This window comes from Lissotriton helveticus, chromosome 5_1 (genome assembly GCF_964261635.1).
Source record: "Lissotriton helveticus chromosome 5_1, aLisHel1.1, whole genome shotgun sequence".
NCBI lineage: Eukaryota > Metazoa > Chordata > Amphibia > Caudata > Salamandridae > Lissotriton > Lissotriton helveticus.
Genome location: NC_136065.1, coordinates 1,591,876,493 through 1,591,892,820, shown reverse-complemented (window position 1 = coordinate 1,591,892,820; position 16,328 = coordinate 1,591,876,493). Strand labels below are relative to the sequence as shown.

General features: G+C 45.3%; 1 protein-coding gene across 2 annotated transcripts in view; it reads left to right on the top strand.

The window, feature by feature from the left end:
• EPS8L3 (EPS8 signaling adaptor L3) overlaps positions 1–16,328 on the top strand; it is a 196,698-nt gene that overhangs the window by 155,090 nt on the left and 25,280 nt on the right. For both annotated transcript variants that reach the window (XM_078644784.1, XM_078644786.1), the window contains exon 16: positions 14,649–14,754. In XM_078644784.1, coding sequence (XP_078500910.1) covers positions 14,649–14,754 — 106 coding nt within the window. The remainder of the gene's footprint in view (positions 1–14,648; positions 14,755–16,328) is intronic.

The window sequence follows — 16,328 nt, the reverse complement described above, 5'->3', positions numbered from 1 at the left end:
ACTATTTGGAGGCCTTATTTACATCTCTGGGCACCGCCTAGCAAGATTGGGGTTCTCACGAGAAAAGTCCAGGGAAATACAGTGACAAGTGTACATTGTTTCAAAATGGGGACACATGACTCTGTCCTGCTGAGTTCGCAGGTCAGTTTCTCAGGAGCATCTTGCCCATCCCTGCCAGCTGGCTAAGTTCCACCAGCCAAGGTTGATTTCTCCCCAGGCGGACGGTCATGCGCAATAAGGACCTCCAAGATGGCATTCGGCTCAGTCAGACCCCCATTTCCCGCGGTACATGAAAAGTAAGCGAGAACAAATTAATACATAGAAATAACGATATGAAAACACATCATTGGGTTTGTACTTTCAACTTATCACAGAAAAATATACTTATGCAGTCTAAATGTTAGCTACATATATACGAACACAAGAGCAGTGGCACGAGCAGTACCACGATACTGGCAAAGCTATGCATTACGCATGCGCAACTATTTCCCTCCAAACCTGCAAACACATCAGGACACGTGAGTGTGACTGACGCATGCGCAGACACTTATTTCAAAGCAGCGCCATTTTATTGACTCAAATTAATCGTATTAGTAATACACATAGGCAAGCTTCATGGACTTCGTTTAAACATGAAATAAACGTTAGTAAGACGTACAAATTATTACGTTGTTACACATGAACGAGGTTCATGAATTCGGCAAGTCGCAAATGCGAAGCTTTGCTTCATCAATCCCCTCTTTGATGATATTTACTATCATCACAAAATAAATGGAACCAGATGCCAACTTCTCACACCTTATACAACTCTATCTCTTCCAACAATCTGTTCAACTTCTCTTTCTCATTTTTGGTAGGGTGAGAATTCTTCACCCTTTTGTATATCTGATTTTTTATCTCCTCCAATTCAAGCTCATCCACACTTCGTTTCACCCCTCTCGCATTCACTTGATGCTTTCTGGTGTGCTTACAGCATTTACAACAGACAAATATGAAGAATAGGATGAGACCTATAATTCCAATTGGCATCAGTACCTTGAACAATAAGCTTTTACCTACGCTAGCAAGCCAATGACCTACATTTGAGAGACCATCTACCAGTCTCTTCCAGGCACTGTCAACCTCAAGTGGTTTAAGTTCCCTTTCCAAATTAGTAATGTTTTTCACGTATCTTTTGAGCTGTACACTTTTGTCCGGAATATAAGTGCAACAATGTTGCGCCTTCAACATCCGGCAGACTCCGCCCTCTTTCGCTAATAAGGTGTCAAGAGCAAGTCTGTTCTGCAAAACCATTGATCTGATCGCAACCATTTCGGTATTGACCAGCAGAAATCCATGAGCTGTGTCAGTACACAACACATCCACTATAGTGGACAATTTGCAAATTCTGTGAGTGTTCAGAACCACTCCCACTCCAGGTATCAGTGCACTGAAAATACTACCCATTATTTCACCTACACTTTCTCTTTTACTACGCACTAAGCCATTAGTATTTTCACTGCTTCCAGCAACTCCATTCACATGGTATATTTTCGGGAAGACAATGCCAAAATAGCAGCTTCCATACCAGTGATCCGGCAATTTGAAATAAGCCTTGTCCCCACAAATATAATAAATTCCAGGAAACACAGGCTCTGACCCATTTTTGAAACCCCAACCTCCAATTACCTTGTAATTATGTTCGCATTCACTGGAACCAATGAAAATGTTATTATAATAGCTAGTCTTCTCGCGGTGAAGACATAGCTTGCCTTTCTTTTCAAAATCCAGCAACAGAGCAGGACCCGCCCTTCCATGTTCTCTGCCCATCTTGGTCTTTTCTGTCTTTCGTCATCTGCCTTTCTTTGTATTTTTATTCTCCTTTTCTCTGCCATGTTCAGGAACATCTTTTCCTGCTCACGCAAAGAACAAGTCAAGTTATCTCTGTGTGCGTCACCTATGTCGATATTACCTATAGTCAGAAAGTATTCGCCCATATAGCGAGTAACGTCACTTTTGGTATGTACAGGATTCAAGTTCCCACGTATAGGAAGTTCAGAAAAGATCACGTCATTGTTAGAGTAATAGTATTGTAACGGTCCTCTTTTGTAAAATAAGCTTGCTAAAATGCTACAGGAGATTCGATATGTCAAGGGCAGGTGATGGTATGTCACGCCTTCAGCTACAGAGGTAGGTAGCTTCATGCAGACATAGCAATCTTCAATTTCCATAGTCTCTACATAGTGTATTAACAAGTTTGCGAAAACATTTAAATGTGTCCTGTTCTTAACTCCATGATAATGTAGTCCTCCCTCATCTGATGCTTCTAAGTCTTGCTTTGTTTGTCTCAGTGCTCTTTCATGTCTCGCTACACTCTGTGTTGTCAGCTCCTCGCTGTCAGTATTTACAATTTCAGTAGGGTAAAGATTAGTATTTTTGCTCACTGCAAAGGGAATGAACACTGTTAGTCCTATCCAAACTAATATCAGTATAACTATACTACATACACATACCTTGCAGCATGTTTTGCAACAGCTGCGACTAGGTCTACCATTCACGCTTGAATCAGACATTTTGGCTCAGAAGAAGTTTCTCGACCCCTCTTTGTGACTTTACACGAGTAGCTTACTTTGTGCAAATTCACGGTGGCTCGTCTTCTTCTTCGGCAGAGTACTCAGGGACGGGTTCTCCGTCGCTCTCGTCAGTTAGATCAAGATCTTCAAATTCTTCCAAAACAAGTGTCCATTCAGGTGACTTGTACTTTTTGTTTTGTCTGTTTATTCGATCACTCCTTCTTTTGGAGGTACCTTCTTGTTGCTTAGCTATGCGAGCACTTCTCCTTTCTTCTGCACGTTTTTCTTCTACCGTTTTTATCCTTAGCCTCAATTTCTTGACAAATCCAGGCTCAATGTGCTTTCTTTTCATAAGTCTTTTAGTTGGTACTTGGACTTCGTTTTCTTCTCTTGCCCTCTTGTTCTCCTTAGTTTGTGGCAATTCTGTTTCAGTTTCTTCCTCTTCTATCTGACTGTTTCCAGGGCTAGCATCTATTTCTTCTGCCTGGTTACTAATCTGGCCTTGTTCAGGACAGTCTTTGGTTTGTTTTTCAAATGTCTCTGTTTCTGTTTCCTGAACACGTTCTTCTAATCCTATCTGATCCTGCTCAAGCACTTCGATCTCTGGACTTTCTTCTGCTCGAACTATTACGCTATGTCTAGTCTGTCCCTTCCCGACATCAGGAGTCAGTGGAGGAGTATCAATCACTTGTTCTGTATCAACCACTTGTTCTGTATCAATCCTTTGTTCTGTATCAATCACTTGTTCTGTCCCTGTCTGACCTTCTCCTTCCTCAGTTTTGATGTGAATCTCAAGATCCTGAGGTTCTTCGCCTGTGCCTTGCTTTTCCTCTCTAGTCCACTCTCTACCTTCCCAAAGTCTCTCACTTGTTCGAATGGGGTCTTCAGTGAGATCAATCAATGGTATCCACTCCTCTGGCCATATGCTCGGCAGCTCGTCTTCAGCTACTTCTGGCTCAGCTTCTTGGACCCCTTCAGCAGGCTGGGCTCTTGGTAGTTCGTTATCAACTATTCTTGGGCCAACGTCTGCTGATTCTGCAGCTCGACTGGTACTGGGCTGTACGTCGTCAGCTACTTCTGGTCTGGCTCCTGCAGAGTCCTCTGCTGGACGCCCTTCTTCTTCAGGCTCCTCGTCTGGTAATACCTTCTGGGTGTGGCTGGCGTGTACCCAATGTGGAACCCCTGCACACTTTACTGCTGTAGTTGTTACCAGGATCACCTGACGCTTCTCTCCCCACCTGGGCTCCAGGCAGCTCTTCCGAGTATGCTTCTTTATCTTGACCCAGTCCCCCGGGACCAGTTTGTGGAGAGGAGTCGTTGGATTGAGGATGGCGTCTTCTCCGATCTGGCGAGAGATAGAACGCACTTGGTCACCTAATCTCTTGCAGTATTCAAGCACCAAATCATCAGTAATACTCAACAGTTTGCTTCCTGGCACCCATGCTTGTCTCATCACTCTTCCCATCAGGATTTCATGGGGACTTAGGCCTGTCTTGCGGTCAGGAACACTTCGGAGTCCCATCAGGACCAAGGGCAGGGCCTTCACCCAGGTCATGCCAGATGCATCACACAGTTTTGCTAGTCTGTTTTTGCTAGTTCCATTTACTTGTTCCACTATTCCAGAAGCCTCTGGACGGTATGCACAGTGAAGCTTTTGTGAGATTCCAAAGGCCTTACAGAGTTCGTCGATCACATCATTCTGAAAATGTCGGCCTCTATCTGATTCAATAGTGACTGGAACCCCGAACCTAGGTATCAGTTCTTTCAGCAAACACTTAGCTACTGTCATTGCGTCATTTTGGGGAGTAGGGAAGGCTTCCACCCACTTCGAAAATAAACAGACCATGACAAGGACATATCGCTTCCCTTCACAACGGGGCATGGTGATGAAATCAACCTGTATTCTCACAAAGGGACCCCCTGACCTCCCAATTTTTCCCAGTTCCACCGCAGTTTTCTTGCCTGCGTTCATCCTTTGACATGGCAGGCACCTCTGGCAGAGGGACTCTGCTACTTTCCTGAACTTTTTACTGTACCAAGTCTGTTGGAACACTAGGATCATGGCGTCCCTACCAATGTGTGATCCTTCATGTATCAATCTCGCCATCGTGCTAAGTAAGTGTCTAGGTAACACAGGCATACCAGTTGGGCCCAAGATGACACCATCCACACGTCTTGGTCTACACCCATCTTCCTTCCATTTCTCTCTCTCTTGCCAAGGTGCCGCCTGCTGCCACTCTTTCACTTCATCCCATGTAGGCACTTCTTCAAACACTTGAAGTTGGCAGCTGGTTCCTGGCCCCCCTCGTTTTGGATTTATGATATACCGATCTCTGGCGCACCATTGGGCCACTCGATCAGCAAAATCATTTCCCAGTGATACAGTGTCCATACCCTTCTTATGAGCAACACATTTTACCACTGCCAGTTCCTTTGGTAACTGGATTGCCTCTAAAAGGTCTTGAACCACTTTTCCATTTCAAATAGGGGTACCTGATGAAGTCAGGAACTCCCTCTGTAGCCATAACTGGCCAAAGTCATGCACAACCCCATAACAGTACTGACTGTCAGTATACACTGTTATGCGTAGGTTTTTCCCAATTTTGCAAGCTTTTATCATAGCGATCAATTTGGCTACTTGTGCAGACTTTACGTCAAATAGATAACCTGCTTCTTCAATTTTGGTTAAGGAGACTACCGCATAGGCAGCACTCAGGCCTCCTTGTTCATGTCTTAGACATGAACCATCTACAAATAATTCCTTGTCATGCACAGGCAATGGTGTTTCTTTAATGTCTGGGCGTGGCTTGGTGTTGAACTCTCTTAAATCAATGCAATCATGCTCATCATCCACTCCACCTTCCATATCCATTGGGTCGGGGAGCAAAGTGGCGGGGTTCAGAATACTGCACCTAACAATGTTTACATTTGCAGCACCCACAAGAATCCTCTCGTATTTAGTCAGCCGACTAGGGGTGAGATACTGAGTCTTCGTCCTGGTCAGTAAAATTACCACTCCATGTGGGACATACACAGTTACCGGATGTCCCATGACAATGGACTCACTCTGCTCTAAACTTGCGCAGGTAGCAGCTACTGCTTTCAGACAACCTGGTAATCCAGCCGCCACTGGATCCAGGGTGGCAGAGAAATATGCCACAGGCCTTCTGGTTGTGCCATGTTCTTGTGTCAGGACTGACAACGCGCAATTATCGCGAGTGTCACAGAATAGGGCAAATTCCTTGGAATAGTCTGGCATTCCCAATGCAGGTGCTGTACACAGACAATCCCGCAGTTTTGTGAAGGCTGTTAAGCTTTCATCATCCCATTCTACAATATCTGGTGTTCCTCTCTTGGTCATTTTTATCAAGGGCCTAGCTAGGACTGCAAATCCCAGAATCCACTGCCTGCAGTATCCTATCACTCCCAGGAACATTCTGATCTCTTTCTGAGTACGGGGTAACTGCATCTTTTGAATTATTCTCACTCTTTCTGAAGTCACTTTCCTGACCCCTTTCTCTATCTGGTGCCCCAGATATTTCACTGATTTTGCACAGAACTGTAATTTGTCAGGGGCCACTTTATGTCCCTTCTCACTCAGGTGATTCAGTAGGGCAATGGTGTCAATCACACAATCCCTATGACTTTTGGACGCCACCAAGAGGTCGTCTATGTATTGCACTAGGACAGAGTTCCCAGGTAAGACCAAAGTTTCCAAACATTTTTTCAAGATCTGATTAAAGATAGAGGGGCTCTCTGTGTACCCTTGAGGGACCCGGTTCCAGACATACACGTGACCATTGAAGGCAAATGAGAAAAGAAATTTGCTATCTGGATGCAAGGGAATGGAAAAGAATGCATGACATAGGTCTATCACAGTGAACCACTCAGCATCCCAGGGAATCTGATACAGAATCACTGCTGGGTTTGGGACAATAGGGCAGCAGGGGACCACTATCTTGTTGACTTTTCGTAGGTCCTGCACTACTCTGTACTTGCCACTAGGCTTCTTGATACCCATAATCGGTGAGTTACATGGGCTACTCATTACTTCCTGTATGATGTTTCCTTCTAGCAATTTCTGTATTTCCAGAGTGACACCTGCTCTCACTTCTGCATTCATCCTGTAGGGTTTAGTATTGGGGTATACTGCATTGTCCTTGATGGCTATCTGTATGGGGTCCACGTTTTTCATTAACCCTACATCTTTCCCAGTAAAGTCCCATACCTCTGGCTTCACTGCTTCTTGGAGTTCTTTGGGCAAATCCTGCATGGTCATTCGTTTAATTTCTGAGTCAGGTCTAATTAACATTAATTTATAAATGCCGTCTTCATCTGGGGTCTGAATTTCAACACCCTTTGGTGTGCAAAAGATGGTACAGTTCATTTTGCACAGCAAATCACGTCCCAGTAAGTTCACTGGACTGGTGTCGCAAACGACAAATCTATGCATTTCCTTAAAGTTTCCAATTGAGATCTCCATGGGCTTGGTAACAGGAGTACTAATCAATTGATTAGATACACCTACTACTTGGATGGCTTCTCCCGAGAGGGGTAGGTTTGGAACGTCCACTGTTCTCACAGTAGAACGGGTAGCGCCAGTGTCCAACAGAAAAGTGACATCATTTCCGTCAACCTTTCCTTCAATGTATGGTCCGGACTGGTCTACCGGCAAGGAGGCGCCAAGTACGCACTCCTCGTCCTCCCCTCTCAGGCCCCGTCAGTACTGGTCATCACAAAGGAAGGTATCGTTTAACAAATACTGCGAAGTTGCTGCATTTCTGTTCTCATTGCTTTCCCAGACTTCTATTTCATCACCCTCTGTCGCTTTTCCCCTATGTACTTGCTTTGGAGCTCGGGGCACCTGAACCGTTTTTACCTGTGGTTGAGTCTTTCTTGGTCTTTCTTTCTGCGTCTGTGGAGTTAAATCAGGTGTTTTGGGGTTATCGTCAGGCAAATAAGGACACTCGTTACGCCAGTGTCCAATTTCTCCGCACTGGTGACAGGGAAATTTCTTCATAGCCTCTTCCCTGCTCATTTTGGGCCGGGGCTTACCTCCTCACCCACCCCCAGGACTTTGGTTCTGAGTGTTTTTGACCATATTACTCAACTGTTTTTCCTGCTGTTCTGCGAGCTTCACTTGAGCCCACATGACCTTCTCTTTGAGAGCCTTTTTCTTTTCTGCCATCTCGTCCTCGCAGTACTTTGCGTACCGCAGGACCTCGTCTATCTTTTTGGAGTGCCAACAAATTTTGTTATCTTTTATCCACTGACAAATTTCAGGCCTTAAACCGTTTACAAACCTGTAAATGAAATGCGTCATATCCTTCATCTCGATGTTATCTATACCACTGTATGTTTTAAACACCTGCAACAGCCTTTCATAATAGGAGTGCACTGTCTCGTCTCTCTCCTGCATGGTTCTATCTATCCTGGTCCAATCAGTTTCTTTTGCGGGCACCTTATTTTTCAAATGCAGAATTACTTGTTCGTATTTTTTCATCACTTCAATCGACGGCTCCCCTGTGTTAGAGTCCCTCGGGTACTCCTCACTAGGCCATCCTATTGCTATTTTACACTCGGTCCATAGATCTACCGGGACCACAATGTCGAAAAATCCCTCCAGGTCTTTCCACAGGCATTTTTGCACCTTTACGAACCTTTCCACCTGCCGGTACCAGTCAACTGGCTTTTCGCGCAGTTTCGGGAAATCGTTAGTAAAGGACACAATATCCTGTCTGGACCATGGAACGTGCACATACCTCCCACCTGGTACTTCACGCATGGGACATAATGTTTCGGGCTTGTCTACTTCTCTCAAAGGGAACTCAGGGGTCGCTTGTCTGGATCGGGCCTCATCTTTCTTTCGTGCCCACCTGCTTTTCCATTTTTCCACGTCTCCCCATTTTTGCAAAATTGCTAGCAACTCTTTAATCTGCAACTTTTTCCCTGACACATTCAAGTTCTCTATATCTTTGTCTGAGAATTCAGCTCTGTAAGGTTTTTGTAAGGGCTTGGATCTTGAAATATCTACCCCCATACTAGCTGCAGTGTCTGTCAACTTTTCGTGGAGCACCCTGGTACTTCTGGTAAGGCTTTTACACATAAACAGTAACTCTTCTTCAGAGTAGGTATTTAACCTGTCTAATCCCACATTTCCTGCCATTAATTCCTCTATTTCTACCCTCAGTTTGTAGAGGTCTAAAGGTTTCGTTTGCGGAGTCTGTTTTTCTAATTCACGACTCCAATTTTCAATTTCTTCCGGAGTTACCAAAGAAACACTCCTAGTACCTGACGTTGATTCTAATTTAATTTCTTTCGCATTAAAAGGATTATGCCTCTTCTGCACTCCCTTCCCGGTCTGTTTGTTTGGCAGGTCCAAAAACACAACTTCGGACTCGCACTCACTGGACTGATCGTCTATCAGTAAGGGCTCCTGCCTCGGTGGGGCCATGATTGGGTTCATAACTGGAGGGTTTGGACTTCCTTGATTATTCCCATACAACGGAACCACTGGTCCGATTGTTACCGGAATAGTCAAAGCCTCAGGACTGGCATTTAACTGGGAGATCTTCTGAATTATTTCTGTCCTCTGTCTAGCTATGGCCTCTTGCTCCCTTTCATCCAGTACTCTTCCTAAGGTTCGGTCAGGTATTATCTGTGGGGTCAGGTGAGGCGTAAAACTCGGGGCAGTAGGATGCGTTTCACTTGGTCCTCCACCATAATTTGGTTTAGGGAACAAAGTTCCTGTGCCAAATGACCTGCGCTCTTCCCCATATGGAGGCTGTAAAAAGGGCATTCCTGAACTTAATGGTTTTTCTTCGTTTTCATAAAGAGGTCTGGGGAAAAAGGCTCTTTCACGGGAATATTTTTCCTCCTGGCTCACGGGCATTCTAGGATATATATCTCGTACCTCCGCGGGTCCGGGATTCTCAAAATAGGGCAGTACCTGGCCACCTCCCCCCCTACTTAGGGATCTGTCCTCCTCCTTAATAGATGGACGCTGGGGATTCTCTCCTGTACTGGAAGGTCGGGCTCCCTCATTATAAGGGGGCGGGCTTCGCGTAAAAATGTCATCTAATAATTCATCGTCTGACTCCCCAAGCGCTCCCCAATGCTTACTCTTTTCTGTCTTTTTCTCTCCCGCAGAAGGGGTACCCGCTGGCATCATGGGAAACAGACCCTCAACAATCATGCTCTGTCTCCACTGTTTCATCCTTTTGTCCCTGGTCTCTTGTTTCAGCCTTGGGTACCACTTGGTCAGACCTTTGTCCATCCGGGGTTTCTCTCTTTCAAAAGCCTCAATCTCCCATTCCTCTAATGCCTCATACTGCATTAGTCTCGGTCTGGGATGCAATTCATTCATTCGGGTTCTCAAATTAAATAAAATCCTACCATTAAAAGTACCGTCTAACAGAAAAGCCAATATTCCGTCATCTTTTGTGTATTTTACCCAATTTTCCAACCACACATAGGTATTGTACCCTCGGTCAAACATCATGAACGAGGCGGGAGTATTCGGTGGCGGGACAATAACGCCCTCTCTGGACTTAATCGGTTTGTCCGTTTTGAAATAATTCTTTACCCTATTTACAAGGGACAATTTTCTCTTAGTTCCGTACATAATATCGTATCTCTTGGCTTTCCACTGATCCCTTTCAAACCCTTGGCTTCTTGGATCGGGTCTAGTCTCTGGACAATACGAGTGCCACATACGATGTCTACGCTTAACTCTGTTTACAAAGTCACCTCCAATCAGAACGCGTCTTGCAATTCCGTGCGACCAATGAGGTGCACGCGTTCAAATAATTTCGGCCAATGGGTGCGCGGCCCCTTCGTGAGACTGTCCTCACGCTCCGGCGCTTCACCCCTCCTTTACAATTCCAGCCCCGCTACCCGCCCGCTGCTTCTACCAATCCCAGCGCGGCACGGAGTGACGTCAGAGACGCTTCGCGGCTAACTCCCTCCCTTCACAAGGTAACTTTCTTTCTAAAGTACTAGTGCTTGGTTATTTTACAACGAATACACATTCGCCACAGTGCTCAAGTGTCTAGACAGAGAAAGAGTTATTTTACTGCAAGTAAACTACTTCCATTTACTTTTCACGCGCTGCGGGTAGATCTCTTCCGCCTACCCTTCACTCTAGCATCGGTGAACCTGTTATTCCCCTAAACTCATCCACTTCTCCGGGATATATCCGAGTCTAAGGTTTCCCAGCGGACCCCTCTGCTTTCACCCAAGCTCCGAGGAACGTGCTACTCTTCCGATGTGACCCTTACTAGGTTACGCCACTATGGGAATTTTGCCAATGAACCTCGTTACTGACATTTATTCACACACGTATTCAGAAAAACCCTAGTTAGTGCTTCCCGGTTATCCTAACCTGCACCTAACTTTCCTCGAGCCTGCGACCTCAAGGCAATGGATTCTATTCACCACTTGCCTTTTCAATTCCCCGGGGAGTTCGGACAACAATGAACGAGACGGTTTACAAACGCATGGATTAGTACATATAATAATATAAGAACAAGAATAACAATGATAAAACAATTCATGAATTTCAAAGCAGCGTATTCACAAGAGAATGATCAGGTCCCTCGGAACGGCCGCTCTTATAGCAGCATTAATATACTAGCAGCTACCGACTTAACTAGCCTAACTAATCCTGCCTAACCTTTAACTAGTCCCTAACCATCCTCTGCTAGCCAGAAAAACTGATAGAGCGCGCGAGGTCACCCAACCAATAATTTCGCCGTTTCCGGCTTCGGGCCCATATATTTCAATTCACAATATACATTGACCGGGTGACTTCACGGGCTGCTACCAATTTGTGTGAATTCCCTACTGTTATTACTCAGCGTACCCGACTTACCATCCACCGACACGGGTACCTATGACCACAACGGATCAGGGAGCTAGCTGTAAAAGGAAAGGCAGCAAAATACAAACTCAAAATGACATTCAATACTGTTGTAAATGACCACGGACAACTGGAAGTTTTAAAATCTTTATCTAAAGTTCGTTTTCTTCTAGCATGAGATTTACAAGAATAAGGCAATCAATAATCAAGATAACGAAAAGTACATAACTATAGAGAACTAAAGTCAGGGTAATCATGGAAATGCTAATATGAGATGCAACAGAAAACGCTATGCATTCAGGGTAAAAGTTCTTTGGACAGTTTAAGTAAGGCCGTTCTAGACCATATCAGGAAATGGCAAACTGCAATGCAAAATATGATTTCTAAAAGGTAGGGTAACATGGGAACACGTTATGAATTTATGCAATTTACTTTACGTTTCAATAGTTGCGGCAAAAGCATGGAAAATCAACATATGCAAAGGTGTGTCTTTATTGAAGCAAAAGACAGAAAAATAGAAAGGTGCAAGTTTTAAGGATTTCAGAGCAATATTTACCTAGACTGGTGTGGAAACCAAACCCTGGCCACGGGTCAGTTAAGGACAGGAAACCCTCAAGTAAGGATACCCCTCAATGGACAGCAGGTGCAGAATGGACACCCCGGACAGGACAGGAAACACTCAGATTAGGAATCAGGACAGGACCTCAGGACAGGAACCCCTCAGGACAGGACCGCACCCGCAGTTTGGAAGCAACGCCTGCGCTCCACCCTCTCTGCAGCTACCGATCAAGACCCCGATTGGGTCAGCGAACTCCCAGCAAAGTGCTTCGCCAGCACTTTAAGGTTCAGTAGAACCTTAGTCTATGGTCAATTTCGGACAGAGTGCTCCGCAGCGCTCTGTATCTTCAGTCACCTATTGAGTGCGATGGGTCAGTGACAGGTCAGCTAAACCAGACAAGTCGGACAATTTCCCTAGGTGAACCCAGGGTAGATATACAGTTTGGGGACGGTGTACCACCCCCCCAATGTTGCAAAGTGTCAGAATCCCTCAATTTGGATTGGTCCTAAGGTAGGATTTGGGTAACACACCAATCAGAACACACTATTTGGAGGCCTTATTTACATCTCTGGGCACCGCCTAGCAAGATTGGGGTTCTCACGAGAAAAGTCCAGGGAAATACAGTGACAAGTGTACATTGTTTCAAAATGGGGACACATGACTCTGTCCTGCTGAGTTCGCAGGTCAGTTTCTCAGGAGCATCTTGCCCATCCCTGCCAGCTGGCTAAGTTCCACCAGCCAAGGTTGATTTCTCCCCAGGCGGACGGTCATGCGCAATAAGGACCACCAAGATGGCATTCGGCTCAGTCAGACCCCCATTTCCCGCGGTACATGAAAAGTAAGCGAGAACAAATTAATACATAGAAATAACGATATGAAAACACATCATTGGGTTTGTACTTTCAACTTATCACAGAAAAATATACTTATGCAGTCTAAATGTTAGCTACATATATACGAACACAAGAGCAGTGGCACGAGCAGTACCACGATACTGGCAAAGCTATGCATTACGCATGCGCAACTATTTCCCTCCAAACCTGCAAACACATCAGGACACGTGAGTGTGACTGACGCATGCGCAGACACTTATTTCAAAGCAGCGGCCATTTTATTGACTCAAATTAATCGTATTAGTAATACACATAGGCAAGCTTCATGGACTTCGTTTAAACATGAAATAAACGTTAGTAAGACGTACAAATTATTACGTTGTTACACATGAACGAGGTTCATGAATTCGGCAAGTCGCAAATGCGAAGCTTTGCTTCATCAGCACAATGGAGAAAAACGTTGCTAATAGCATGTTTTCTCCGCTAACATATCCAGCGATAAGCAGCGATAAAAAAATTGTCGCTAAGCCTATTTAGCGATAAATATCGCTACTTGTTGGTAATATGCCCCCATGATCTTCCGGCCACCTTATTAATTAATATCTATATGTCTTCCTAGTTTTACACTGCTATCCCCTCCAGTTAAAACATGGGGAAATGCAAAGCACCTGACGATGAAGGAGCTAGTCCTCACCTGCCTGCTGGCACTGTGCATTCATTGGTATGGTACCGCAATAATGATAATAAACAAATATCAAATACAGTGATACCCACTTTTTAGGAATAATCTTTTTCACTTGAATGTGTATATAATTTGTATTAGGCACAGAGATATCTCAATTTAAAGTTACAATCCAGTTTAGTGTGCTTCCCGGTTTCTCCACACCATCTCTACTAGCCGCCAACCCTCCTTCTCCTCCATTGCTCCTTTCCTCTCATCTCCCAGTCTCTTAGCCTTGCTTCGCCTCATATAGTCTCCTCATGGAGAAGGCCCAACTCCTCCCGTGCAGCTGCATCGCTTTTCCTCCTGTCTTCTTCTTGCTTTTTCCCCTTTTTTGAGTGCCTTCCCCTTGCTTTTCCCTCATGTTCACCGCTTTCTTATTGTCTTTTCCCATTTTTTGAGTGCCTGCTCCTTGCATTTTACCCCATTTTGTGAGTGCCTTCTTCTTGATTTTTCCCCAATTTTTTAAGGTCCTTCTCCTTGTTTCCCCTTGTTTTCTTTGCTTTATCCTTGTTTTTCCCCTGTTTTTTTGAATGCCTTCTCCTTGCTTTCCCCTCATTTTCCTTGCTTTCTCTTTGTTGTTTACCTCATTGCCGCTCCTGCCTGCTGCCTTTTTTCTGCCCACCACCTCCAGCGCCCCTGCCTCCTCCCAGGACCTACTCAATGGAGGCCACAGCACAACACCATTGGGAAGGTCCGAGGCCAAGCTCTTCCCGTGCTGCTGCCTCGCTCTTGCTCTTGCTCTTGTCTCCTCCTTGCTTTTTTACCCGTTTTTAAGTACTTTCTCCCTGCTTTCCCCCCATTTTTTGAGTGCCTTCTCCTACCTTCCAATTCATTTTTATTGCTTCCCCCCTTTTTGAGTACCTACCCCTTGCTTTTAAAGAAATGGGTAATTTGCCACACTTTATAAATCCTGGATTGATTGATGTATGACCAGGTATCCCTACAGCCTCGCTTCCCTTCTACGCTGTTTTCCAGACCTCCGATGAAGAGGTATGTGGCCGCATGGTTTTAGGGCATGTCATTGCCTCTTATAAAAATTGTGCTTTTTCGCCAGCTGCAGGCAGTGTACCTACTCCGTGGGTGGACAGTGCGCTGATATGATGCTTTTCTCCCCTCACAGGGAGTCCACTGAGAAGCAACCTCAGCCCCTGCTCATGCGGGCTATGTATGACTTCATCGGCAGGAACAACAAGGAGCTGACCATAATGAAGGGGAATGTGGTAGAGGTGAGCAAAGTGGATTTTTGGGTCAAAGCACCAGGGCAGTCTGATACACACAGTTTTAGATGGAAGGCCTCCTGATATGCCCATGTGAGGGAGCAGAGGGACAAACTTACGGATGTGACCAGTGTGAGCCTAGTGAGAAACATCCATAGCCACTCATCTCAGGTAACAGAGACCATAGCACTGAGTCAAGGGGCGTACAATGAGGGACTTCCTAATATCCTCCATGGCAACAGACACCACATGAAGGGATGACCCAGTGATACCCTCCATCTTCGAGGCTGCAAAGGGCAGAAATAGTGGTACCATACTCCCCACCTAAGAATGAACTCACCCGGATGTCCCCGATCTTAAGATAACCGAGGGTGACACGAAGGAAAAGGCGTGCAGCCTTCCTTTAATCTGACTGCTGCACATACTCTCACATCAAACCCACCATCCCAGGAGGTCAAGGGGGATAGTATCACCAATATTCCATCTGTGATGAAAATGAGAGGGTCACAGGAAGGGGTAGACATGCACAAAGAGGAGCAGAGACAGGCAGTCATATACAAGAATAGGAAGGCATTCAGATGCAAATAGACAGACCTGTGCCTAAAAATACAGATAGAAAGATGTGTAGGCAGAGACAGACACAGGTGAGGAATCTCACAAGATTTAAATAAGCTCAATGGGGAAGGTCTTAAGGCATGAACGTTCACAGGCACACAGTAAACTACAAGACGCATAAACATCACCCAGGCAAGGCTCTGATCTACATTGTGGTTGCTGTTTGAGGACTCTGTCCGACCGACAGAATAGGTGCCTTCCGAAGAACCTTGTATTTATGGGGTGGTGTGGTAAGGTGAAAGAGCTGCGGGGTAGGGGGCTCTGGGGTCTCTACATCTAGAGGTGTTCTGGCATGGTGCTCTAGGGGCACTGGCATGATGTAATTGAGGACCCTAGATGATGACGAAGAGGTATGTGGCAGCATATTTCTACGTCATGTGGTAGGAAGGCATGCTGCAGGGCAGTACTGAGAAACGTAGTAGCATGGGACTGAAATACATTGGAAGATGGTGTTGAATCCTGTGACAAGCGGATACCTAAGCATGTTGCACATTGGTACCGAGGCATGTGGCATGATGGACCAGAGGTAAAAAGTCTTGTGGTAGTGAGAAATGTGATAATATAGCAGAGATACTTATAACAAGATAGTAACAAGTTGAGTAAGTGGTCCGTACTGAGGTATGCTGCAGTATTTCAAGGGGAGATGTGCTAAAATGGTAATAGGGCTTATCTCCGAATGGTATTGAGGAATACGGTATTGTGGTAGTGACTTGTGAAATATTATTGCGTGTGATAACAGTGCATGGCAGGCCGGTACTAAGACCCGTGGCAGGGTGGCACTGAGGTGCATGGCAGGACAGTAGTTGGACATGGCATGGCGGTACAGAGATAAATGGCACACTGCTATTGAGACACATTGTGGGGTATCAATAACACATGTAGCATGGAGCTATGAAGGTATGTCACTAGGTGATACTTAGCAACATGGCATGTTGCCAATGAGGCATTTGGCAGGCTGGCACTGAGAC